The sequence below is a fragment of the Budorcas taxicolor genome, chromosome 1 (genome assembly GCF_023091745.1).
Source record: "Budorcas taxicolor isolate Tak-1 chromosome 1, Takin1.1, whole genome shotgun sequence".
Lineage (NCBI taxonomy): Eukaryota > Metazoa > Chordata > Mammalia > Artiodactyla > Bovidae > Budorcas > Budorcas taxicolor.
Genome location: NC_068910.1, coordinates 212501350 through 212528884, shown reverse-complemented (window position 1 = coordinate 212528884; position 27535 = coordinate 212501350). Strand labels below are relative to the sequence as shown.

Sequence of the window (27535 nt, the reverse complement as noted above, 5' to 3'; positions counted from 1 at the left end):
GAAGAAAAAAAACTGGTAATGTCGTTTTTCCTCATACTTAAACAAAAACAACAAATGTGGGGACTTCCCTGGCTGCCCAGGAATTAAGGCCCTATTCTTCCACTGCAGGGGCCACAGGTTTGATCATTGGTTGGGGAGCTAAGATCCTACATATTGTGTGATGTGGCCAAAAAAAAAAAAAAAAAAAAATCTCCATTTTCTCTTTTATAAAATACACAATCTATGTGGATACTCAGGTCAATTAATGCAACACACAGGCTTGTAGATTCTGAGAGTGAGCACAAGCTTCGCTTTCGCTGGTGGGGGCTTCCCAGGTGGCACAGTGGTAAAGAATCCACTTGCCGGTGCAGGAGATGCAAGAGATGTGGGTTCGATCCCTGGGACAGGAAGATCCCTGGAGTAGGAAATGGCAACCCACTCCAGTATTCTTGCCCGGAGAATTCCATGAACAGAGGAGCCTGGAGGGCTGCAGTCCATGGAGCTGCAGAGAGTCAGATATGACTGAACACACACACACAATTAAAACTATACAGACCACTGAAGCAACATGGGTGAGTCCAGAGATTGTCATACTTAGTGAAGTCAGAGAAAGACATCATATGATATTGCTTATATGTGGTATTAAAAAAAAAGGTACAAAGGAACTTATAAAGCAGAAACAGACTCATAGACTTAGAGAACAAACTTATGGTTACAGGCAGGGGCAAGGGTGGGGGTTGGGGGGAGGTACAGTTAGGGGTTGACATGTACACCCTGGTATATTTTAAATGGATAATCCACAAGGATCTACTATGTAGCATGTGGAACTCTGCTCAATATTATGTAACAGCCTAAATGGGAAAAGAATTGGAAAAAGAATAGATTCATGTGTAACTTAATCACTTTGCTGTACACCTGAAATTAACACAACATTGTTAATAGCATGCTCCAATATAAAATAAAAAGTCAAAAAAATAAAACACAAAAGGTCCAAAAAAAGTGGAGAAAAAAATATAGATCACACACAATATAGGGAACACAGAGAGGATTAGTTCCTCCAACTCTGAGGGGTAATTACCATTGATAATTCCACTTTGTAGTTGAGAAAACTGAGGCACAAAGTATGCCCAGTCTAGCATGAGGGTAAAACTGAGTCCTCAAACTCATATCCTTCGAGTCAGTGATGCCATCCAACCATCTCATCCTCTGTTGTCCCCTTCTCCTTCTGCCTTCAATCTTTCCCAACATCAGGGTCTTTTCCAATGAGTTGCTCTTCACATCAGGTGGCCAAAGTATTGGAGCTTCAGCATCACATTTACAAGACTTCTTTTTTACTGTTTTATGCTAAACAGAGATGTATTATTAAATCCCTTTAAGATTTCTACTTGATAAAAAAGGATTAAATTACATATGGTATTGAGTTGTTTTAGACACTGGAGAGGAAAAAAAAGGAAAATCTAAGTACAGATACAAGAACTATCTTTCATAGCATAATAGCTACTGATGATATAAATAAGCCATTAGATTTGTTGTCAGTTTTGGGGGGTGCCATACCATGTGGCATGTGAGATCTTAGTTCCTCTACCAGGAATCCAAACTGGGACTCTTGCATTAAGAACACTGAGTCTTCGCTGCTGGACCAACAGGGAAGTCCCTGCATGTAATTTTTAACACATATTTGTATGAATACCCATACGTGATGGTGCTTTTTGACTCTTTTAGCCATTATGGAGGGAACCAAGTGGTTCTGTGTTCCCCACATCCTCTCTTGGGACCAGTGACACAAATTGCTTCTGTCCTGCTCACAAACTCATACATGGTTAGGATGTTACCAGAAACGAAACCAATAATGTTTGTCAAGTCCCCAAACACCTTTGTCTGGAGAAAGGATGTATCTGAGAGCCCACATCGGAGCAGTCAGCATCGTCTGACCTGGAAAGTGATGTCATGGAATGCCCTGGTGGCTGAAAAGGGAACATGAGACAGGCAGGTCTGGGAGGCAAGCCCGGAGCACAGGCAGAGAGCGTGCAAGACGGGTGCCAAGTGGACTCTAAATAGGGAAGCTGGTGTAAGACAAAGAGGCTCGAAAAGAGTGAGATGGCACGTTGCCATCCCCCAGGAGTCTGTGCCGAGGAACCTAGGAATTATTTTCACGAACAGCAACGTCTGCAGAAGTACAGAGTTCCCAGAGAGGACAGAGGAATAAGGAAGAGTCCAGAGTGAATTTCCCCGACAGTAGTTTGAGGTACTAAAGCCTCTGTGACCATGATGATTAATTTATGTCAAGTGGAAAGTGCTGGTCAGGCACATTGCAGTGTATAACTGAGGTGACAGCTGTCGGAGGGTTGAAAACGGTGTATTTCTTATGCAGCAGAAGGTGCGAACACGTGATTTTAATGCGGCAAGAGTTAAATACACTGAAATTGTCTTCATGGTCACACCTCTGCTGAATAGTCAAAGGTAACGGGCTATTAGTATTTTCAGAAAATAATGTATTTTCATTTTAAAATGTGGTACCAAAAGAAACACTTAAAGGGGCACATGTATGAAAGGTTAAAAATAATATTCAACAAGTTAAAAATGTTTAGAGAAATGTACTGACACAACTGCAACAAAAAAACCCAACTTTTCAATCTCTTCATGGTTTACTTTATATTACAAATTTTGTGCCACCGTTAGATGATATATTAATTTCACTTCTTTACATACATTGAGGAAGAAACATAAAATCAGACCTAAATATATTACAAGGCATTTCAGGGAGGTGTTTTTTGTTGGCCACCAAAAAAAAAAAAAAAAAAAGATCTGAAATTTACTTTCGAAATTGAGATAGACTTGTTTAGAACCACTATCCTGGCACCTTTTCCATTTTCAGCATATCCTGGCTTTTCTCAAGGTCTCAGTAAATGGCTTACACAAATTCTCTGGTCCAAGATTAACATTCCAGATGTTCCAAAAAGTCATGTTCAACACATTCTTCCAGTTGTTTCAAGACCCTTGGGTTATCGGCGACAGGAAACTCCATGAGTGGAGGAGGGCCTTGGGTGTCGGCGGGCAGTCGACTCTGGGTTTTAAAAGCACAGTTTAGAGTCCCAAAGAAGGGCATCAGTTGCCTAACGCTGGAAAGAGAATGCTGGCGCAGCAGAGGGAACTCGCTCTTCATGCCGATCTCATCTGAGCTGCTGATTTCCTGCAGAAAATGACGACATGCTAACGGTTAGAGAGGCCCATGCAGGCGGTGAAAGCTAAGACACGAGTCCTCTAGGAAAACTCCCTGTCTGCTCTGAAGACAGCAGCGTCAACTCGAATCCCATGTCCCCACTGCAGTCTTCCCCCCGATATCGCTGTGAGCCATCCTGCTGGGGCCCCTGCCACCCATCCTGCAGGCCCTTCCTCTGAGTCACGGAGGGACTCTGCGGGCACGTCTCCTTCTACAGCAGGGGTCCCCAACCTGTGGTCTATTCAGGAACAGGGCTGCAAAGCAGGAGGTGCGCAGTGGAACAAGATGAGATTACAGAGTAGACTGGACATTAGCAACACACTTCGGGGGTCCCCGTCTCCCATGACTCCCAGCTGGGACATCAGGTTGCAGGAAAACAAGCTCACGGCTCCCAGTGATGCTGCATTATGGTGAGTTGGATCATTATTTCATTATCACAATGTAACGATAAAAGAAATAAAGTGCACAACAAAGGTAATGAAACCACCCTGAAACCACACCCCCAACCCATCCCAGCTCCCTGGTCCGTGGAAAGAGTGCCTCCCACAAAACCACCTCCTGATGCTGAAGAAGTTGTGGACCGCTGTTCTGTAGGACTGTGTCCACCCAGGAGGCTTTGCCTCTTAGCATCCAGGATGAGAAAGTGACATACAAACGCTAAGACAAAGATGAAATGTGTAACCCTCTCCAAGTCTGAACACTTAAGAGGCATTTTGAACACCGTTCAAAGTCACTGAAATCAAATGGCATATGAAGTACTTCACTCACCCCCTGAGCCCGTCCCCCTCCACCACAAATACAAATTTTGTAAAAAGGAAAACAATTACCCCATATTTTAATTTTAGAAGTTCAAGAATCCTGACAGTGTGGGGCTTGCATGCTTGGTGATCCTCCTCTAAATCTGAGGAGAAGGCAGGGCTTTCTGTGTCCACTTCGGGAACAAATGCCCACCTGTAACTGGAGGAAGAGAATCCGAGGTCAGGCACGTGGGCTCAGAGCCCACCCAAAGGTTTTCAAATAGCTTCTCTGAGATGTAATTCACGTACCACACAGTTCACTCATTTAAAGTGTACTATTCAGGACTTCCCTAGTGGTTCAGTGGCTAAAACTCCACGCTCCCAGTGTCGGGAATGTGGGTTCAATCCCTGGTAGGGGAACTAGATCCCACATGCCGCAACTTAAGAGTTCACACGCTGCAACTAAACACTTCGCGTGCTGCAACTAAGACCCAGGACAGCCCAAAATACAAATAAATAAAAAGTAGATTGCACCATTCCATAGTTTTCGGTATATTCACAGAATTGTACCTCCATCACCATCCATCGAGATCAACTTTAGGATATTTTAAAACCCCAAATAGCATCGCTGCTCCCTGTAGTGCTCAGCCCTCAATCCACTCCAATTATCCCTCGATCTCCTCCCTCAATCCACCCCTCAATCGAGGCCACCACTAAACCACTTTCTGTCTGTACAGGTCTTTTTTATTCTGGACATTTCATATAAATCAAAATCATGGTTGTACATGATTACATTCCAACCAATGTACTACATGGCTGTTTGTACCTGGCTTCTCTCACTTAACCTACTATCGTCAAGGCGCGCCCATGCTCTACCACGTGCCAACACTTCCATCTCTTTGTGTTGTAGACTGCTGCACTGTCTGGACACACCATATGTTATTTATCTGCTTGTCAATTGATGGACATTTAGGTTTTCTCTACTTTTTGCCTATTATGATTAGTGCTGCTATGCATATTCACGTACATCGGAACTCACTTAAAGAAAAAAAAAAAACTTTCTTTTTTAGAGCAGTTTTAGGTTCATCCAAAATTGAGCAGCAAGTATGGAGGTTTCCCATCTGGCCCCTGCCCGCTCTCTGCTAGGCTGAGCCTCCCTATCAACACTCCCACTGGAAGGGTACATCTGTTACAATCGATGAACTGACACTGACTCCCCATCATCACCCCAAGTCCAGAGTTAAGCTTAGGGTTCACTCTTGGAGCTGCATCTTCCATTGGCTTGGACAAGTGTGTAATGACACGTGTCCACAGTATGGTGGACACACAATCACACATAGTTATCTCACTGACCTGAAAATCCTGTGCCCTGCCTCCCTCTCCACTCCTGGGACACACTCATCTGTTAACTGTCTTTACAGTTTTGTCCTTTAGATCATCATGTAGTTGAAAACATATGGTACGTAGCCGTTTCAGACTGGCTTCTTTCATTCTGTGTTTCTAACCACAAACATTTCTACACAATTCCTCTCTTTAGGGCGACAGGACAGAGAGAAGTGGCATCTGGGGCCAGGCATGAAATGAAACATACAAGCGGCCGTGTTAAGCCCACAGGAAATGTGAGCCAACAGGGGCAGAGTGAACTGGAGAGAGCGTGTTCCATTTAGTTAATTAAAAACAAAGAGACCAAAAAAAAAAAAAAAGGAAATACACAAATGCAGTGAGGATCACCAGTGCAGGACTCTGTTTTATAAGCACCCAATAGCAAAACCCACTGAAACACACACGAACAGAAACCCATCCGTAAACACCACTGTGAGCCAAATTCACCAAACCACAGATGTTGCGAGTAATCTGAAACTGAGTATTCTGAGCAGGCTCCTCAGCCACTGGTAATCCACATGGTGTACAGGAAAGAACAAGTGAAAGTGCTGACGAGGAAAGAAAAGTCACCTCCTTCAAAGAGGACATGTGGTCTCCTATGACTTACATTTGAAATAACGGCATCTTGTCAGGTGGAAAAGAAAGTGCTGTGTCTAGGAATTTGCAAGCTGATAAATAGAGGACCAGCTCGCTCTGGGGTATCTCCCCTACCGATTGTCCGTTTCCATCAGAGGCTGCAACTTTCGTTCTGTTGATTTTGTTGCTGTTTCTATCAATTAACAAAGAAACTCTTGTTAGAAATTCATTCACATCCACTGTAGTCCTTTTGCCTATGAAAGGTCCATAAGAAGGTTTTTTCCTTTTGAAAAATGGTCAGAATAGCTGGTCCCTTCACAACTACTTCAAGAAAATGGTGTTTAGGATGAGCTAACCCTACATCATAAATTGATGTCCACAGTCTGGATCTAAAAAAAAAAAAAAAATCAAACCAAAAAAAATACAGTGATGTCCATTAACCTTCACATATGTGCACAGACTCATACACTACTTACCTCAATGATTCATTGTCCTTTTGCAGCTCTTCTTCAAGCTGTATGAATGCCTGAATCTTAAAAAAAAAGAGTGAATTCAAGTTACTATTTGAGAGAGGTTAAATCTAGCTTAATGTTTACAATTTATATGTCCATAAAAAATAGCAAATAAAACAAAAGGAATCAAAAATACGAAAAGAAAACCTACAAAATGGGAAAAAAATATTTGCAAACCAAATACAGTAAGGGATAACATCCAAAATACTTAAAGAACTCATACAACTCAATAACAAAAAAGCAAAGAATCAAATAAAAAATGGGCAGAGGACTTGAACTGACATTTTTCCAAAGAAGATATAGGAATGGCCAACAGGCACATGAAAAGATGCTCAACATCACTAATCATCAAGGAAACGCAAATCGAAACCACGATGAGACATCACCTCACACCCATTAGAACTGCTGTCATCCAACGGGCGAGGTTACAAATGTTGGTGAGGATGTGGAGAAAAGGGAACCCTTGTACACTGCTGGTGGGATTATAAACTGGTACAGTCACTGAGGAAAACAGCAGAATGGCTCCTCAAAACATTAAAAATAGAACTGCCGTATGCTCCACGAAACCCACTTCTGGGACTATGCTCCAAGAAATGAAAATATTCTCAAAGAGATATGTGCACCCCCATATTCAAAGCAGCATTATTTACCAGGCTGGCAAAAAGTTCGTTCAGCTTTTTCTGTGACGTTGGAAGAAACTGAATGAACTTTTTGGTCAACTCGATACAGTAGCCAAGACATGGAAACATCCTAAGTGTCTATCAACAAATAGATGGATTAAGAAACTGTCTCATATGTGTATATATATATATATATATATGAATATACACACATATATGTATATATACACACACACGTGTGTATACACACATATGTATATATGTTTACACACATATGCATATATATGCGTATGTGTGCACACACACATACACGCATATGTATGTATGTATGAAAATACACACACACAGTAGAATTATTCAGTATGAAAAGGAGGAATCTTGCCATTGGCACATCTGCAGTAATTTGGAAGGACTCTGAGGGCATTACACTATGTAAAATAAGGAAGAAGAGAAAGACAAATACTGTATGATCTCACTTATAAGGGGAAACTAAGAAACACAACAAAGCAAAACCAAACCAAACTCACAGAAGAGATCAGAGGAAGGGGGTGGGAGGAGGGAAAATTGAATGAAGGTGGTCAAAAGGTACAAACGTCGATTTATAAGACATGTTATTACTAGGGATAATGCAGGATGTGACAACTGCAGTCAAAGCTGCCGTAAGTCACAGGTGAACATAAAGAAAGTAAATCCTGAGTTGTCATCACAAGGAAAAAATCCTTTTCTTTTGGATCCGTATGAGATGATGGATGCTAACTGAATGTGATAAGGGTCTCATGATATACTTCAGTCAAATCATTATGTGTTACACTTTAAACTTATATGCCGCTGCATGACACTTATATCTCATTAAAAGTGGGAAAAGCTCATTTTAAAAAATAGCAAATAGTGAGCTCTATGGCGGTCCAGTGGTTAAGACTTCAATGCTTTCACTGCTGGGTTCAATCTTTGGCTGGGGAAGTCAGATCCCAAAAGTCACGTGGGATGGCCAAAAAAAAAAAAAGCAAATAATATCAAATTAATTTAAATAACTACAGTTGAGAGGTCAACTATGATTAGAGGATATCTCTACTTAACCAACAGCTGACCATGCACTTGATTGAAAATTTTACAGATCAAATTAGATATACATGAAAGGATACATTATTCCTGAAAATGCATTTTAAAAAGCTCCAATTTTACCTCAAAAATAAAGTATTTGCACTTACCAATTCAGAGACCATTATTGGCCACAGTGAAGTCAAATGTTGGGGAGATATTCTTAGCAGCAAAACTCTGAAAAAAAGAAACATCTGAGCAGCAACTGAGGATGTCTGTCCCACTCTGAGATTGTCTGTCAGGCGTTCTAAGGAAAGAAGATTTTCGAGATGTCACACAAATGAAGAGTTTGGAGCTTCTCACTAGACAAAGAGGAAAAACACAACGGCAATTGCTCTGACATTTGACAACAACTGTAGGTGAGCTGGGTGTTGGGAGAATGGTGTTGCTCTCCATGTTTGCCCACAGCCCTCTTCTTTGTGAGGCATAGCAGTTCATGGCCTTTGCTAAAGAAGTGAACCAAGGGTCTCTTATTCCCCTGCTACAGCTGAGTAGGAAGGAGGGCGTCAACTTCTGGCTCAAGCCAGAAATCCACTGCATCATCAATGAGCGTGTAAATGATGTTGGTGGATTTTTCTAATTCTTAATTTTTGGTCATGCTGTCTAGCTTGCGGGATCTTAGTTCCCTGACCTGGGGTCAGACCTGTGCCCCCTGCAGTAGAAGCATGGAGTCCTAACTGCTGGACCTCCAGGGAAGTCCTGTAAATGTTCTTCTAAGCATATGAAGTACCATATGTACAAACTGTAAGATCACATAAGTTGGTTGGCAGATGACACTGTATTTTGGGGGTGAGGAGTGACAAGTGAAGTGAGTAAATAAAAGAATTATTCAGTTAAGTTTAGATTTGATGACTATGACAAAAACTTCAATTCCTGCAGGAAAAAAAAAAGTTGAGTGAAACTCTCTAGTCCCTAAGTCTTCCCCATTTCTCCATTGAAATAACTGCTTATAGAATATGATTCTTCTCATAATTTAAGGTTTCTGAGGAATATGACAAATTGCCATGGCAAACAGCTGAACTATGGCCATGCTGGTTAAGATTCACTGGAGTACATTAGTAATAAACTTCTCTTAAAATCATATAATATTCTTTCTTCCTGAGTATTTAAGCTATGTTAGACAGTAAAAGCAAAAAGTTTATCTCTTATGGTTCCAGTACGAAAAGGTAGTATTTCAGACAACTATACCACATGGGAGAAAAGAAGAGCATCCTAAATGATGTAAAATGTTGAAACAAGTATATACATTCTATGTTCACTGCAATCCCTATAGCAACCACTGCAAAAAACTTTAAAAAGAGACACATCTCCAAACCCACTTTAAATACATCAAAATAGAATGCTGAAAAAATGTTCAAGTAACCTCAGGAAAATAGAAAAAGGCAAACAAAGGAATGAAAAATAAAGAACAAACAGAAAATAAATAAAAAGGCATAATATATCCTGCTGCTGCTGCTAAGTCGCTTCAGTCATGTCCGACTCTGTGCGACCCCATAGATGGCAGCCTACCAGGCTCCCCGGTCCCTGGGATTCTCCAGGCAAGAACACTGGAGTGGGCTGCCATTTCCTTTTCCAAAGCATGAAAGTGAAAAGTGAAAGTGAAGTCGCTCAGTCATGTCCGACTCCTAGCGACCCCATGGACTGCAGCCTACCAGGCTCCTCCATCCATGGGGTTTTCCAGGCAAGAGTACTGGGGCGGGGTGCCATTGCCTTCTCTGTTATATGTCCTGACATGGCAGTAATTACATTAAAGGTGAACTGTCTAAATCCACTAGTTAAAAGAGAGAGATTGGTTGAATAGATTAAAGAAATGACCTACTTGTATGCTATCTTACACAAAACTCACTTCAAATATATTAGTAGGTTAAAGGTAAAAGGATGGGAAAAGACACACTGGGCAAACATTTTAAGAAAGCTGGAGTGGCACTATTAACACAGAATGGACTTCAGAGCAGAGCAAAGCACCAGGGTCAAAGAGGGACACTGCAGAGTGAAAGGTCAATTCAGCAGGAAGACATAACATTCCTAAATGCCTGTGTACCAAACCACAGAGGTCTAAATTACAAGAAGAAAGAACTACCAGAACTCAAAGAAAAATAACTTCTGACAACTGTAGCTGAGGTTCAAGATCCCTACCCCATGATGGATAGAAGCCTTAGGAAAATAAACAGTCAAGTAAGGATATAGAAGAACCGAGCAATACCATCAGCCTGCAGGATCTAAAAACACTTGCAGAACACTCCGTTCAACACAGCAGAATGCATCTCATTAACTGCTCGTGGAACATTCACCAAGACTGCTTAATGACCCATGACAAAATCTAACTTCAACAAATTTAAATTCTACAAAGAATGTTCTTTGACCACGTGTGTGTGCTTAATCACTTAATCGTGTTTGACTCTTTGTGACCCCATGGACTGTAGCCTGCCAGACTCCTCTGTCCATGAGGATTCCCCAGGCAAGATTCTCCAGGGTCGCCATGCCCTCCTCCAGGGGATCTTCCCAACCCAGGGATCAAACCCAGGTCTCCTGCATTGCAGGCGGATTCTTTACCGTCTGAGCCATCAGGGAAGCCCACTCTGACCATAATGGACTCAAACTGGAAATTAATTATAGAAGAACAACTGGAAACACTTGGAAATTAACAAACTTCTATTAATAAATAAGATATGGGCTGAAGAGAAGGCATCAAAGCAAATAGAACATATAAAGCAATGAATGAAAATTAAAAGATTATCAGATTTTGTGGGATATAGTTAAAGTAATGAGAAGGAAATGTATAGCACTAAATGCTTACATTATAAAAGAAGAAAGCACCCAATTCTACAATTCAAGCCTCTATCTTACGAGACTTGGAGAAGGAAATGGCAACCTACTCCAGTATTCTTGCCTGGAGAATCCCATGGACAGAGGAGCCTGGCAGGCTACAGTCCATGGGGTCGCAAGAGTTGGACACGACTTAGTGACTAAACCACCACCACCACCACCTAAAAGCAAGGACAAAGAAGGGCATGATAAAGAGCAGACATAAATGAAATTGCCAACAAAACAAAAATAATACACAAAAAAATTCAAACTAAAGTTTGGTAATTTGAAAAGAACAATAAAACTGATAAAATTCTAGAAACACTAACCCCAAAAAAGAGAAGGTAAATTACCAATACCAGGAATGAAACAAAGGTTATCTCTATAGGCATCAAAAGGATAATGACACCTGAATTACTGTTTAAATGAGGACGCAAAATGGTACATCCACTCTGAAAAACAGTTTGGCAGTTTCATAGAGAGTTTCTTAAGAGTTTCTTAGAGAGTTAGATGACAAAGGCCCATCGAGTCAAAGCTTTGGTCTTTCCAGTGGTCATGTTTGGATGTGAGAGTTGGACTATAAAGAAAGCTGAGCACTGAAGAATCGATGCTTTCCAACTGTGGTTTTGGAGAAGACTCTTGAGAGTCCCTTGGACGGCAAGGACATCCAACCAGTCCATCCTAAAGGAAACCAGTCCTGAATATTCATTGGAAGGACTGATGCTGAAGCTGAAACTCTAATACTTTGGCTACCTGATTCAAAGAACTGACTCATTTGAAAAGACCCTGATGCTGGGAAAGACTGAAGGTGGGAGGAGAAGGGGACGACAGAGGATGAGATGGCTGGATAGCATCACCAACTTGATGGACATGAGCTTGAATAAGCTCCGGGAGTTGGTGAGGGACAGGGAGGCCTGGAGTGCTGTAGTCCATGGGGTCGCAAAGAGTCAAACACGACTGAGCGACTGAACTGAACTAGAGAGTTAAACACACATTTACCACAGGACCCTGTAATCAAACCCTTGTGTAGAGAAATGACAATTTACAACCACACAAAAATGGTACATGCATGCTTATCATAGAGGCTTTATTTCTAATAACCCCAAACTGGAACAACACAAATGTCCTCCAGTTAAATGGATAAATGAACTGTGAAACATCCATAAAATGCAGTATCATTACTCATTAAAAAAGAGCAAACCTTGATACACCCATGAACCTACTTGCCTCTGGATGGATCTCAGAGGCATTGTACTGAATGAAAAAGCTATTCTCAAAAGGTGACATGCTGCACGATTCTATTTATACAATATTCTCAATGTGACAAATGAAAGTGATGGAGAACAGGTGAGCGGTTTCCAAAGGTCAGGGCTGGGTAGAGGGTGTGCCTCTATAAAGAAGTGAGTGGCTTGATGCTGGGAAAGATCGAAGGCAGGAGGAGAAAGGGACCAGAGAGGATGAGATGGTTGTATGGCGTCACCAACTCAGTGGACATGAGTTTGGGTAAACTCCAGGAGTTGGTGATGGACAGGGAGGCCTGGCGTGCTGCAGTTCATGAGGTTGCAAAGAGTCAGACACAACTGAGCGACTGACCTGAAATGAGTGGCTTGAGGGCATCGCTTAGTGGTGAGGGAAGAGTTCTATGTCCTAGCTGTGGTGCTGTCCATAAGAATTTGTAGAGGAGACTCATTCACAGAACTGGACATACACACAAACATACACAAGAAGAATGCATTGTAGAAACTGGTGAGATCTGAACAAGTCTCTAGTTGAGTTGCGGTAATATTCCCATGTCAATTTTCGGTCTTGATGAGGGACTATGCTTATGTGAGATGTTACCACGGGGAAAGCTGAACAAATGGTACCCAGGAACACTAGGTACTATTGGTACAACTTCTTGTGAGTCTTAATCTATTTAAAGAAAAAACAGATTTTAAAAAAGTGGTTTGTACAAGTAGGGCATATTTTGTATTGATACTTCAAATCAAAATTAAACTCATGAGATTATTCTTCAGTCCAGATGATCTATTTTAGAATCTCTAATACGCCTTTCTTGGCTGAGCGGTAAACCTTACAGGCTTAAGGAGTCCTTGTGAGCAGACAGAGGTGACAGCCCTGAGCGGGAACCGTGCACCGCTGTCAAGGTTGCGGAATCGCATTTTAGGCTGACCAGGTAATCTCGCTGAGCCCTCTTCCTATCTGTGAAACTCACCTGCCTCAAAGGGTGCCACCTGAAGACCACAGCCTACTGTTGGGAGCCAGAGAGCTCAGACTCCAGTCCAGGTTTTGCCAGGTAGTGGCAATACAACTTTACAGAGGTGCTGATCCCTCTGAGCATCGGTGTCCTGATGTAAAAATGGAGCTAACACGGGACAACGAGGGAGACTTAAAAGATGGGAGGGACTTCAGGAGACCTGGAAGGAGCCGCCCTCATCAGTTAAACGGCACGGAGTGTTGCCTCGGGGTCTTTCTGATCCCTTCGTCAGGGGCCTTTCTAGGGGGTGATGACTGTCTTCCTTTAATTCTAGACAAGCAGCATTTGGTCATCCTTTCCATTAAAAATAATAATTGCTTTGAGCTCATTTACAGATTCTTCTGAGGTCAATGTAAAATTTATGTCATGAGGAGCCAAGATATACGGCGTTATTTAGCTCCACACTCCATGCACAATGATTGCCCTCACCCAGAGCTGCTTGATGGTGGTCAGTCAGGGGGAAAGGACCCCAGAGGGGACCCCAGAGGAGAGACACCAGGCCTTCCCTATTCCTGCCTCTTCTGATCAGGCCTTGACTATCCACCATAGTGTGCAATTATTTAGAACCTTCTGGATCGTCTACTCCCTTAACCTCATGGCTCCAGAGGCTATTCAGTGACCCAAGACTGTCAGAGAATACTCTGAAACCCACCACTCCAGCACCGCCAGGGAGTTCCACTCTATTTTTTCAAACAGGGAGTATTTAAAAAAAAAGAAAAAAAAAAAAAAAACACCCTTGAATTATCCAAAGTGGAGGGTATTTATTTGGAGAAACTCCTCTTTCTCCAAGGGCTCCCAAACCATTTCCTACTTAAAGTCAGCATGAAGGTGACCTTCATACACAGATAAGAAAGTAAAAGTGAAGTCGCTCAGTCGTGTCCGACTCTTTGAGACCCCATGGACTGTAGCCCACCAGGCTTCTCCATCCATGGGATTTTCCAGGCAAGAGTACTGGAGTGGGTTGCCATTTTCCTTCTCCAGGGGAATCTTCCCGACCCAGGGATCGAACCCGGGTCTCCTGCATTGTAGGCAGATGCTTTACCCTCTGAGCCACCAGGGAAGCCCCATATACATATATGCCATATATAAAAGTACCATATATAATGTATATACTATTCTGTGGCCCCTACTTCCCTCCCCCTCTCATGATCTCTCAGAAATGGAATGTTTACATCCTGCCGTGGTCAGACCCTCCACGCTGCTGGTTAAGGAAGGCCACTGTCTGTGTTCTTGTTCTGCACACTGAACAGTGTCTCTTCAGCCCTCTGGGGCTCAGCCCAGGGTTTAGGAGAGTGTCTGATGGGAGAGAAGGTGGGCTGCCCACTGCACTGGCCCCTGCGCTCTGCTTCTGGGACAGGGGGCTTGACGCTGCCCTTTCAGGCCCCTGTCCCGTGGCCAGGTGTGTAAAGCACCATCCCAGATGCTGCCCATGAACCACAGGAAATGGGGTTCCTGTCATTCTTCCTCCCTCCCAAATCCTGTAAGGATGCCACGAAATTCAGCTCTGACTCTGTTCTGAGCTGAAGGCTTTGGGGGGCTGCCATCATCTTCATGGGCATTCCTGGTCACCCTCTGATCTCATCAGCCTGTTAGTACTTCGAGTAAGGACATGTCCTATCTGAATATCCGCTTTCACACATCGTAGGCATTCAGGATGTTACGGCATGAACATCTCCATGATGCGCTTGACATTGAGGATGTTATGTCAGCTGAAGTATAAAATGGTATTTTTTATTATTGCCAGTGTAAAACACTATCATAGTTAATACCTGGGAAAGCTGTTAATGTTTTGGTCTAAAATCATTAAGACCTTTCAAATGGTTAATCAAGAAGGGACGTGGGCTGAGAACTAGTAGTACTAATATTTAGGAAAAGCATATACTTCGTGAACTGACAGATATTTACACGAAATTTTTTTAGGAAGGCAGCGTTAAGAGACCTATTGCATAATTCTACGTGGAACAACCTGAATACCCTTCCATTGGTGACTGGGCAAACAACTCACAGAATGGAACACTGTAGAGAAACAAACAAAAAGGAGTAACTCGGGGTAAGTGCAATAGCATGAATGACTCTCAAACACAAAAGAAGCCAGACTCAAAGGCTCTACACTGTCTAATCACATTCACATTTATAAGACATTCTGGGAAAAGTGAAATCATGTGAGCAGAAAGCAGATTTAGTGGTTGATGGGGTCAGGGGAGGAGATGACTTCTGAGCAGCAAGAGCGAACTTTCAGGGGTGAGGGAAATGTTCTGTATTTTGACTGCAGTGGTGATTACATGACTGTGTGTTTATCAAAATTCACAGAACTGTACAGCCAGAAGGGTGACTTCTACTGTATGTAAGGTGTCAGTCACTCAGCCTTTCTGACTCTGAGCGACCCCATAGACTGTAGCCCACCAGGCTCCTCTGTCAATGGAATTCTCCAGGAAAGAATACTGGAGTGGGTAGCCATTCCATTCTCTGGGGGATCTTCTGGACTGAGGGACTGACCCTGGGCCTCCTGCATTGCAGGTGGATTTTTACCATCTGAGCCACTAGGGGAAGTCATCTTTACTGTATGTAAATTATACCTTAATAAACCTGCCCCTGCCCCCAAATGACTGACATCATCATAGGTTTAGTACTTAGAAAACTGTTTTTACACTAGTACTCATGATATTTAACATGATCTTGAAAGATGTTTTTTTTACTTCATTATATCTTGTTTAGTCTATAAGTCTTAAGAAAAACACATTTCTATTTGAGAATTCTTTCATGTTTTGGAGGAAGGTGAACTAGAATGTTCATGTTAACATTTCATGAGGAGGGGAAAAAAAAAACCTTCAAAATCATGTGTAATATCCGCATTCATTTTTTTAAAAAGGATTTTTGATGTTGACTGTTTTTAAAGTCTTTATTGAATCTCTTGGGCTTCCCAGGTGGCTCAGTAGGTAAAGAACCTGCCTGCAATGCAGGAGACGCCAGAGATGTGGGATTAATTCCTGGGTTAGGAAGATGCCCAGGAGAAGGGCATGGCAACCCACTCCAGTATTCTTGCCTGGAGAATCCCCGAGGACAGAGGAGCCTGCTGGGCTGCAGTCCATGGGGTCACAGAGAGTCGGACACGCCTGAAGCAACTGAGCACAGCACAGCGTTGAATCTGTTCCAGTATTGCTTCTGCTTTATGTTTCGGTTTTTTGGCCTGGAGAGATGTGGGATCTTAGTTCCCCAACCAGGGACTGAACCCCCACCCCCTGCTCTGGAAGGTGAAGTCTTCACCAGTGGACCACAAGGGAAGCCCCAATCATTCATTTCTGAGGCAGATAAAGGATACTGATAGGGTGAAGGAGAGAAAAAAAACTGCTAAGGAAAAAAGACACTCCTCCACAGTCTTGCTCCTTCACTAGCCTCCGTTAGGACTGCACCCTCCGAGTATCTGAACTGCAGGAGGGACTGAGCAGGGGACAGTGACGAAGAAACACAGCCAGACTTTAAACAGTGACCCAATAAAGACTAACAGCATTATGCTGCTAAGTCGCTTCAGTCATGTCCGACTCCCGTGAGACCCCATAGACGGCAGCCCACCAGGCTCCCCCGTCCCTGGGATTCTCCAGGCAAGAACACTAGAGTGGGCTGCCATTTCCTGCTCCAGTGCATGAAAGTGAAAAGTGAAAGTGAAGTCGCTCAGTCATGCCCGACTCTAGCGACCCCATGGACTGCACCCCACCAAGCTCCTCCGTCCATGGGATTTTCCAGGCAAAAGTACCGGAGTGGGGTGCCATTGCCTTCTCTGAACAGCATTATAGTAGCTGATTTCTAAAACAAAGTTCCCGATTTGCCAAAGTCCTTCTACGATCGGCCCTGCGGCACACTCGTCTAACGCTGGCCCATTCTGCCAGCACGTGCTGTGGGCCCCTCTGGTCTCCAGCCTGGGCCTGTCTGTGAGGGAAGGGGGCTTGGGGGAAGGGCGGGCCTTCTTACCTTGGATTAGAGGAAGGTAAAGGTGGTACTGATCAAGTTCTCCACTGAAGACAGCGAAAGCCTGGCGCTTTAGCAGCATGGCTTTCTGCTCAAAACTGGAGAACAGCTTTAAAGAACTGCTCTGCATGTCTGGAATAAATACAGCAAATAAGTTTCACTTAGTGAGAAACCCACAATGATAGGTAAGTGATGAGAAATTCACACAAGTGTTCATTCCTATCTTCCCTGGTGGAATATGGTCTTGATTAAGGGCATGTAGCTATTATCCAAATATTTAAAATTTATAGAAGTATTTATTTCCTGAGTGATACTTAATGATAGGGTATTTGAAGACAATATGCGGTATAGGAAAGTACTCCTAACAAATTATGGTCACCTTATCATTGCTTTCAAAAGTATTTTCTCCACTATAAAAATGCAAAAATGGTGGTTAGAGGTATTCTTGTCAACTGACTGGAACTAGGAAGGTTCATTCATGGAGTCCTGGCAAATCCTATGCACCACATTATAGTTTGTGGCTGAAACTGCACCATAAAATGTTTGAGTCACATTCTGAAATACGTGGTAAAAGCTCATTATGACCAAAAGGCATCGGTCCTTTAAAGTATGACTTATGTGACCATTAACACAGAAAAACTTACTCATTAGATCTTTAAACATTGTTTTCTCATGAGTCAGAAGATGGTCAATAATGGACTTCCAACTGGATATTTAAAAAAAAAAAAAGCAAAGTTAAATATGCAAAGGGTGACAGCCCAATCAAAAATATCAAAGAAAAACAACATGTCCCTTTAAGATTAAAAACTGCTTTCTGAAAAGTTAGTGAAAGGGATGAATTAGGAGAAACTAAGCAGAAGCTCTCCATTTATAACCTTAATATAGGGAGTAAATAACATACGAAGTAATGAATAATTCCCAGACCACCATAAAAGAAAGCATTTGTGTCAAAGTCCTTTGGCTTGTACAAAAAAAAGAAAGTCGCTCAGTTGTGTGAGCTCCTTTGTCCATGGAATTCTCCAGGCAAGAATACTGGAGTGGGTTGTCATTCCCTTCTCCAGGGGATCTTTCCAACCCAGGGATTGAACCTGGGTCTCCTTCACTGCAGGCGGAATCCTCTACCATCTCAATCAAAAGGCTTTTGCAAGGGTTGCCCTTAGATGTATTTGCACAGATGAAGTCCATACACTTGTATTGAGGAAGAGCAGTGGGGGTCCCGAAGACAAATACCACTAGTTTTCATCAGAGCCTCCCACAATGCAACAGGATTACAGGGTGAAAGTCGCTCAGTCGTGTCCAGCTCTTCGAGACCCCAGGGACTATACAGTCCATAGGATTCTTCAGGCCAGAATACTGGAGTGAGTGGCCGTTCCCTTCGCCAGGGGATCTTCCCAACCCAGGGATTGAACCCAGGTCTCTGGTATTGCAGGCGGATTCTTTACCAGCTGAGCCACCAGGGAAGGCCAAGAATACTGGAGTGGGTAGCCTGTCCCTTCTCCAATGGATCTGACCGACCCAGGGTGAAAGCCAAGGTCAAAGAAGCTGACCAGTCTCTACCTTGACCAGCAGTCTCTACCTGCTGTTAATGAAGACATGTTCAGCCAAGCCACGGGCAGAGTTACGAGTGGTTCTGCTGACCTCCGAGTAGAAAGCGCAGTCAGTTCAGCCTGATTCTACGCATCTCTGCTGCCCGTGCAGAGCCTGGTGGCTGCATGGTCTCAGCGAGGACTCGTGGAGTGTAAGCCCAGAAGTGGGGGGAGGGACCCCGGAGGGTCACCACAGAGCCCTGACGTCTCAGTGCTGGTCCAGCATCTTGTGATTACAAGACAGAGCAGCACTAGGCCAAGTACCGCTGGAACCCCTTGTTATGCTCTTTAGGAATAACAATTCTTCTCTTGATTATTAAAAAAAAAAGGGGGGGCACCAGTGTCATTTTCAAAAGACTTCAATTCCTTCCCCGGAAATACACCGTTAACCTGTGAGGGATGTCCTAAGATTTGGGATGATAATAGCTAGCTCTGCTCGCCATTTCAGGAATGGGAACTAATTATAGAAACCCACACACTTTGCCACTTGATGGTTCCCGGCCCGTTTTTTAAATCAGGATGGCGTTTCTTACTGCACACAAGACGTGTCCATCTGGAAGAAGGCCGGATCCAAGAATAACTCCAGGGCTTCTTTCTTCCAGGCTCGTTTGGTATAGGCATAACCGCTCAGAGAACTCAGCAGCTGGGTGCCTGCCCGGAAGCTGGGGGCGTTATAGGCGCTGCAAGGGGGTGGGAAGGGTAAAGGGTCAAGGTCAGAGCCCGTGAGAGGAGCCCTGTTGGATGCATTTCCCATTAGCCATCTTCCCACACCTGGGCAGGAGTGGCCGGGTTTGGGGGGGTTACAGAGGTGCGGCGGCCGTACCTGTGATTGCGCAGGTAAGGAAATACATAGTGGAGCAAACGTGAGATCAAGGGCACCGCTTTCTCCTTCTCGTCACTTCGGTAAACCATGTCCAGGAGCGACGCCAGGACCTAGGAGAACCGGAATTGGAAAACAGGACTCTCCTAAAGGAAGTGGCAATGTGGGCACATACAGCCTAGCAGGACACCCCCACGGGGCAGCCGGAGGCCCAGGCTGGCTTACCGGCTCAGCCAGGACGGTGCAGCAGGAGCCCCCAGTCTCTAAGAATGGACGCGCCCCTGTGAAGCCTCATTCCCCTGACGGGGATGACGAGGCAGACACGTACTTACCTCTGCCAGGAGGGACAAGGCCTGCACGCTATACACCGAGGGTGCAGAGGCGGACACCATCGCTGAGGTGGCCGCGGCAGCATCTGCTGAGAGAGGCATTTGTGTTTTAACCGTGATGGATGGGGGATGTGCCCGCTGGCCCAGTGGTTAGGATGCTGCGATCTCACTGCTGGGGCCAGGGGTCACTCCCTAGTCAGGGAGCTAAGATCTCGCAGGCTGAACAGCCAAAAAAAAAAAAAAAACCCTCAAGATGGACTGGTCACCATTTATGCCCCGAAAGCATCACGTGAACGTGAGTCACGAGTCTCCACCTTTCACGCTCATCACGCGTGTAAGTATGAGTCACACAGTCTTCTCTTCTCACGTGTTCAGTTTCAGCAACTGAGAACCTTTGTTTAGCACCAGCTCACCATCTTCCTCCCTGCTTCTCTTCCCATCATCATTCTTGCAACTTCAACATCCCCTCGGGTGGTGCCTCGGTCACCCTGGCCTCTGAGCCACTCTTTTCAGCGATCTTTTTATTTTGCTGCAGCTCAGCCAGCCACTGTCACCCTCACACACGTGGTCGCGCCAGTTTCCCAAATCTCCATCTCTGGCCTCCTGTCGTGACCGTGTCTTATTTCACCTGCTCACTTATTCTTAGAATGCTGCTATGACAGCTTTCTCCGGCCCCTGCAATTCCCCATCTTAATTAGCCATCAACCCCCTAGGTCTTCGCGTCTCTTCCTCCCCACCCATAACCGTGGCCCATCAGCCACCGTGAGAGCATCCTTCGTTCTTTTTCTCCTCTCTCCCTCCTGAAGCACTCACTCAGAGGCATGCAAAGCTTGGCTAAACCCAGTGATTGCCTAGTTCTGCACAGCAAAATGCTCTGGAGAAAATCAAACCACTACGAAATAGATCTCACTCTATTTCATGACCATGAACCTCAAAAAACACCTGATGCTACTAGATACACCTCCCCAGGTATCTCCACGCTATGCTGGCTTCCTCACTCTCCAACTGAATCCACCTCCTCCCTCCAGAGCCACCACTATGCGCGCCTTCTCAGGAGCAGCCTCGCTTCATATTTCATTCAGAAAATGAATGTAAACAAATGGGAACTCCCTCAGTTTGGCCCCACGCGTTATTAATCTAGAACACTGATATCCATGTTCTCTGCCTTGTCTGTTTGATAGACATGTTCCTGGCTCTTGTCAAAGAACAGTAATTCCATTTACCATGTTAATCCTGGCCCTTTGGCTGTCAAGACCTGATGCTGGGAAAGACTGAAGGCAGGAGAAGAAGGGGACAACAGAGGATGAGATGGCTGGATGGCATCACCGACTCGATGGACATGAGTTTGAGTAAACTCCAGGAGTTGGTGATGGACAGGGAGGCCTGGCGTGCTGCAGTCCACAGGGTCGCAAAGAGTCAGACATGACTGAGCGACTGAATGGATGGCCATCAAAAACGTCACTTTCTAACTATCCTTTCACCTTCTGGGACTTCCCTGGTGGCTTAGACGGTAAAAAGCGTCTGCCTACAATGCGGGAGACCTGGGTTCGACCCCTGGGTTGGGAAGATCCTCTGGAGAAGGAAATGGCAAGCCACTCCAGTACTTTTGACTGGAAAATCCCATGGACGGTGGAGCTTGGTAGGCTATAGTCCATGGGGTCGCAAAGAGTCGGACACGGCTGAGTGACTTCACTTTCAATTTTCACCTTCTGATATTGACTCCTACCGCTCTGCTGCACTGTTCCATCACCATACAAATATGCTTAGATGAACTCTAACTGCGAAGTAAGCCAAATAAACGGTATTCTTTGGTCCTTAGTACTATTCATTACGGCTTCCCTGATGGCTCAAGCGGTACAGAGTCCGCCTGCAGTGCAGGGAACGTGGGTTTGATCCCTGGGTCAGGATGATCCCTGGAGGAGGAAATGGCAACCCACTCCAGTGTTCTTGCCTGGAGACTCCCGTGGACAGAGGAGCCTCTCGGAGAATTACATTGGCAAGTGGGGAAGGCAGCATAGCGCCGAGGGGCATTGCGGGGGTGGGGGCGGTTCTCTATGGGAACCTTTGTAGCTCAGTTGGTAAAGAACGTGCCTGCAATGCAGGAGACCCGGGTCCGATTCCTGTGTCGGGAAGATGCCCTGGAGAAGGAAATGGCAACCCACTCCAGTATTCTTGCCTGGAGAATCTCCTGGACAGAAGAGCCTGGCAGACTATAGTCCATGGGGTCACAAAGGGTCAGACATGACTTAGCAACTAAACCACCACCACCGCTCTATGGGAGGGTTAGCACATGGGCTGTAGTCCATAGGGTCTCAAAGAGCCGGACACCACTGAGCGCGCATTCACTACTTCATTCCTGTCCCACTGATGATTAAGCCTCAGCGGGTTATCGACACCCACTGCCAGGTCCTTCTCATCTCAGCCCTTTATCCCCCCGACCCCAGCATGCCATGACCCCTAGCCGGGTCCAGAGAGCCTGTGTCCTTATCTCACACTGCTTCTCAGCAGCCTTCTACCACACGCCTCCTCCCTCCTTCTGGAAACACTCTCCTTCATAGTTTCCATGACTTGATGTTTTCTCGGTTTCTCAACCTACCCCAGTGACCTTTCCCAACTCTTTCCCAGACCATCTCAAGATTTAATATGGCCGTGCAAACCCAGGCTCCATTTCCCTCCCCCGAGATGTTCCTGCTGCAGTCTTCTCCATCGCGGGCAGCTGTTTAAACCAAAACCCGAAGTCGCCCTTGAGTGCCTTTCGGTGACTCTCACGTCCCAGTCCATCAGCAGGTTCCGGGGACCCTGCCCTCCCACCAGCCCACCACGTTCTAGCGTCCGTGCCTCTGATTCAGTGTCAGTTGTGCCCGAAGCAACCACGAGAGCTGTCTGTCTGAACCTCTGGTTTCTGTTCTGGGTTGCTGCGGCCCATGTTGCTCCCAGCTGCCACACTGATGTTTTCTGAAAACTCAGTCTGATCCTGTCACTGCTCCAAACGCTTGAATGGCTTCCTGCAGCAAGCGGGCAGACGGCCAAGCCCCGAGGCGAGCTCAGCCTCGAGCCCCATGGCCCTCCTCCCCCGCACTCTCCAGGACCTCGCCTGACTACCCGGTAGGCTCCCAGAGGGCTGGTCTCGAGGTTTCTCAGTCTCAGCCCACTCCCACCCCAAGGGTTTTCCATTCCCGCCCCCACCCGCCCTGGGGAGCGCCTCCTTAGGTCTCTGCATGCTCGCCCTCATATTTATGGCTGTGCTGGGTCTTTGCTGCCGTGCACGGATTTTCTCTAGCTGCTGCAACTGGAGGTTCCTCCCTGTTGTGGTGGGCTTCCCTGGTGGCTCACATGATCCAACTGCCTGCCTGGGAGGAGACCTGGGTTCGATCCTTGGGTCTGGAAGATCCCCTGGAGGAGGGCACAGCAACCCACTCCAGTGTTCTTGCCTGGAGAAATCCATGGACAGAGCCTGGCGGGCTACAGCCCATGGGGTCACAAAGGGTCAGACATGACTGAGACACTAACACTTCTCGCTTCGTTGCAAGCGTGCAGGCTTGGGCAGCTGTGGTGCACCAGCTTAGTTGTCCTGAGGCAGGTGGGCTCTTAAGCTCCCTGACCAGGGATGGAATCCTTGTCCCCTGCACTGGCAGACGGACACTCAACCACTGGACCACTAAGAAGTCCCCACCCACCCCACTTTATCTTTCCTTTCTCTGCACAACTGTCACTTCCGTGGGGACATGTTCTGTAATATCTAAAGTGAACCCTGCCCCACTCCCATTAAAAAAAAAAAAAAAAATATATATATATATATAAATTTGGAATGACTTTGCATTTCCAGAAGAACTGAAAGATACCTTTGTTAATTTACTCTGGACCATCACCTTCCGTGTCACCCCCCACGACAGCAGAGGCCCTGCTCATTCTGTTTGCTGCTGGAGCACCAGCGTCTAGAACACGGTGCGTGGCAAACATGCAAGATGGAAGACCCTGCATGTCTGCTCCATGCATAAAGACTCCAAGCCGAAAAAAATCATCATTTGAGGCCTCATTCTGTTTCATGCTTGATATGGCCAGGGTGCATCCTTAGTTTGTTCAAGACTGAAATAAAAAATAGTTATGATCCAGAGACTCTTTTGATACTCTGCTGCTGCTACTGCTAAGTCGCTTCAGTCGTGTTCGACTTTGTGCGACCCCAGAGACGGCAGCCCACCAGGCTCCCCCGTCCCTGGGATTCTCCAGGCAAGAACACTGGAGTGGGTTGCCATTGCCTTCTCCAATGCATGAAACTGAAAAGTGAAAGTGAAGTCGCTCAGTCGTGTCTGACTCCTAGCGACCCCATGCACTGCAGCCTACCAGGCTCCTCCGTCCATGGGATTTTCCAGGCAAGAGTACCAGAGCGGGGTGCCACTGCCTTCTCTGTTTGATACTCTACAGTCTGCTAATTAGCTCAGCTCAGTTCAGTCACTCTGTCGTGTCCGACTCTTTGTGACCCTATGGACTGCAGCACGTCAGGCCTCCCTGTCCACCACCAACTCCCGGAGTTTACCCAAACTGCTCCTTAAGAAGCCTCCAAGTCACTTTCTGCTTTGAAATTCTATGATTTTTTTTTTTCTTTTTACGCTGCATTGTAGGGTCTTGGTTCCCCAACCAGGGATCAGACCCATGTGCCCTGAATTGGGAGCACTGAATCTTACCCACTGAACCAAAGGAAGTCCTATGATTTCTTTTCTTAAATAAAAAATCAGATAATTATTTTACTACATTACTGTCTTGAGGTTAAATCTAACGACGGCACAAAAGTCAGGCCCTGTTACATTTGACACAGTTCAGCTGAGCTGTTGCTGGTTGTTCAGTCGCTCAGTCATGTCTGACTCTCTGTGGCCCCACAGATTGCAGCACGCCAGGATTAAAGAGGCAGTTTAATCCTTACACCGCAAACTACGGCAGAGTAACTGAGGGCAAAGGAGTCAAGGAGAGGCACAGACTCTCGTTCCCTGGAACCACACCTATAATCAGAGCCACAGCCTGAGAAAACGTAATTGTTGGTTTACGTTAGCAAATGATAGTATACTAGCTACAGGATCTTCAATACAGAGTAAAGCGTAATTATTTTTCTTAAGTAAACCGCAAAGCTAGCTGTCAAATAAATACGGTGGAAGTGATGGAATGGGATACCATGGTTTAAACATCTGCTGGACGCCATCCCTTCTCCTCCTGGGAAGAGAAGCCCCTCTTGGGTGGGAGACCGCTTCTTGGGGCTCCAAGATATGAGCCCTTCCTGCCCGCTACTGGGCCAGCCCACTATTGGGCCAGGGAAGAACCAACCAGAACACCAGCACAAGATTTGATGAACTGCGTCTGAACATCTGGTTCCCACTCTGCCCTCAAAACCAGACACGGAGAGGACGCGTGGGCATTCCACGCGTGTGAGCCAGAACACCTTGTGCCGCTGTGTTTCTGTTCTCCTGAAGTGGGTTTTTGCTACTTGCAAGAGAAAAGAGCCCAGATTTCTTGGCATGCCGTCCTTTGTACATTAAACCCCACGAATTCAGTTTTGTTTCTGCTGCTATAACAACTGCTAATGATAATGATCGAGGTCACATCAAAATAGGAGGGAAAATAAAGGCGAAAGTTAAGTGAAAGTCGCTCAGTCATGTCTAACTCTTTGCGACGCCATGACTGTGCAGCCCATGGCATTCTCCAGGCTGGAATACTGGAGTGGGTAGCCTTTCCCTTCTCCAGGGGATCCTCCCAACCCAGGGATTGTACCCAGGTCTCCTGCATTGCAGGCGGATTCTTTACCAGCTGAGCCACCAGGGAAGCCCAAGAATACTGGAGTGGGTAGCCTATCCCTCCTCCAGTGGATTTTCCTGACCCAGGAATTAAACCGGGGTCTCCTGCATTACAGGTGGATTGTTTACCAGCTCAGCTCTCAGGAGAGCCTGATTTTCTTGTCTAGTGCTGAGCAGTGTGGGGACTGGGCATAGTGTCTCTGTGTTAAATAATACTGAGAACTTGCAACAATAATTATTAATACTTGCTCCAAGATATGCCTAATGCTGAAAGAAAGACTAAACCAACTAAAGCGCCTCACTTATCAAAACAAGCAACGTGTTCATGAAGATTCACTTGTGCCCCCGCCTAGCACTGTGCCCACCAGTGCAGAGGTATCTGATCACTAACTCCACTCAGTACCCACCTTGAAACATCTGCTACAGACAACTCGACCTATGCCCCACAGCCCCCTACCATCGTCCCCAAGTGTCCCCTGTTGAGACATTCTTCTGACTCAGCCAAGTGTCTCCCTTGCTGCAGCGGACCCAATAACCTGAGATGTGCCTGACTGATAGATTCATCTGGTGGTCTTTAGTGCACCAGCAACTGACAGTCTACACTGTGGCATTTAATTCAGACCCCTCAGGGGTTTCTGGCTGGTCAGTGGTCCTCCAAATAAACAGATGAGTCTCCTTTGAGAGTCTCTCGATCATTTGCTAGGAAGTTATAACTAATAATAAATAAGGCTGGGGTGTGCGTACTGTGTGTGACTGCCATGATAAAATCTTAATGACCTAGGCAATGACCAAATACAAGGATCTCTGGAAGGCAGGCCAGAAATGAAATACATCAACTGCTTAACAACAGTGAGCTGGTTTACTATGTTTTCTTTCCATGGCTCCATAAAAACAAAACAAAACAACAAAAAAACACATATGCATTCTCCCTACTCTTTACCTCACAAAGATTTCTACCACTGAGTCCATGCAAATTATCTTGGGAAGTTATTTCCCAGGACACTCATCTAGGCTCACGGATGGCTGAACACAGTAGCATGGGTCACTTGGGATCCTTCCAGTGGAATTCTACTGTTCATTTTACTACAACTTATGTTTATGATACTACAACTTATTTTGTAAGAAGCAAAGCCAGGCGACTTTTAACGCAGAGAGAGACCCGGGACCTGGAAGCAGGCATTACTTTCTGAGCCATGTACACCTACCGTGCAAGTCTTCCTCAGCATCAGATTCTTCTAGAGAGATCTGAGGCTGGGCCTTCACTTCCAAGTTCCTGCTCAGCCAACTGGTTTGTTCTAAGGAAGACCCAGCAATGTTCCCAACAGCTTCCAGAATTTTTTGAGTGACTTCCTGAGAGGAACCGAGAGAAACGAAGAAAGGAAGTTAAGAGAGTCTAAGTGCCTAAGGCAGCACCATCGACAGAAATATAAAGCAAGTCACAGCTATGAAGCATATAGGTAATGAAGTCTTCGAGGATCTACCTGAAAAGAAGAAACAAGTTCACAGTGTGTAACTCGATACATCCAAAGTAGTACCAACATATAACCGATATAAAATATCAACATATAACCAATATAAAATTATTCGTGAGATTCGGCATTCTTCTTTGGGCTAAGGCTTTTAAACCTGATGTGTGTTTTATGCTTACGGTACGTTCAGTTCAGGCAAACCACGTTACAAGGGCTCAGCAGCCATATGTTGAGCTGTGGCTGCTCTATGGTCAACAGGTAAAACGGATACACAGGAAGTCACAGCGGCACAATGCATTTGGCAGGCTCGATTCCTGGTTTCTTTAGGACCACGGGTTCTTACTAGAAATGCACCTTTGACGAACACGGCCAGAAACAAAACTGAGTAAGTTCAAACTGACTTG

The 27535-nt window shown here is 45.3% G+C and overlaps 1 protein-coding gene across 1 annotated transcript in view; it reads right to left on the bottom strand.

Moving 5' to 3' along the window:
- Positions 1 to 2521: 2521 nt before the first annotated feature.
- Positions 2522 to 27535, bottom strand: part of DOP1B (DOP1 leucine zipper like protein B) — a 130012-nt gene continuing 104998 nt past the window's right edge. Inside the window, exons 27-37 of the mRNA XM_052636456.1 lie at positions 26868 to 27012; positions 19886 to 19971; positions 19557 to 19666; positions 19267 to 19413; positions 17792 to 17853; positions 17151 to 17279; positions 8236 to 8372; positions 6372 to 6427; positions 5927 to 6088; positions 4027 to 4156; positions 2522 to 3169 (exon numbers count right to left, since the gene is read on the bottom strand). Of these exons, the coding sequence (XP_052492416.1) occupies positions 2915 to 3169; positions 4027 to 4156; positions 5927 to 6088; positions 6372 to 6427; positions 8236 to 8372; positions 17151 to 17279; positions 17792 to 17853; positions 19267 to 19413; positions 19557 to 19666; positions 19886 to 19971; positions 26868 to 27012 (1419 nt within the window). The 3' untranslated portion in view covers positions 2522 to 2914. The remainder of the gene's footprint in view (positions 3170 to 4026; positions 4157 to 5926; positions 6089 to 6371; positions 6428 to 8235; positions 8373 to 17150; positions 17280 to 17791; positions 17854 to 19266; positions 19414 to 19556; positions 19667 to 19885; positions 19972 to 26867; positions 27013 to 27535) is intronic.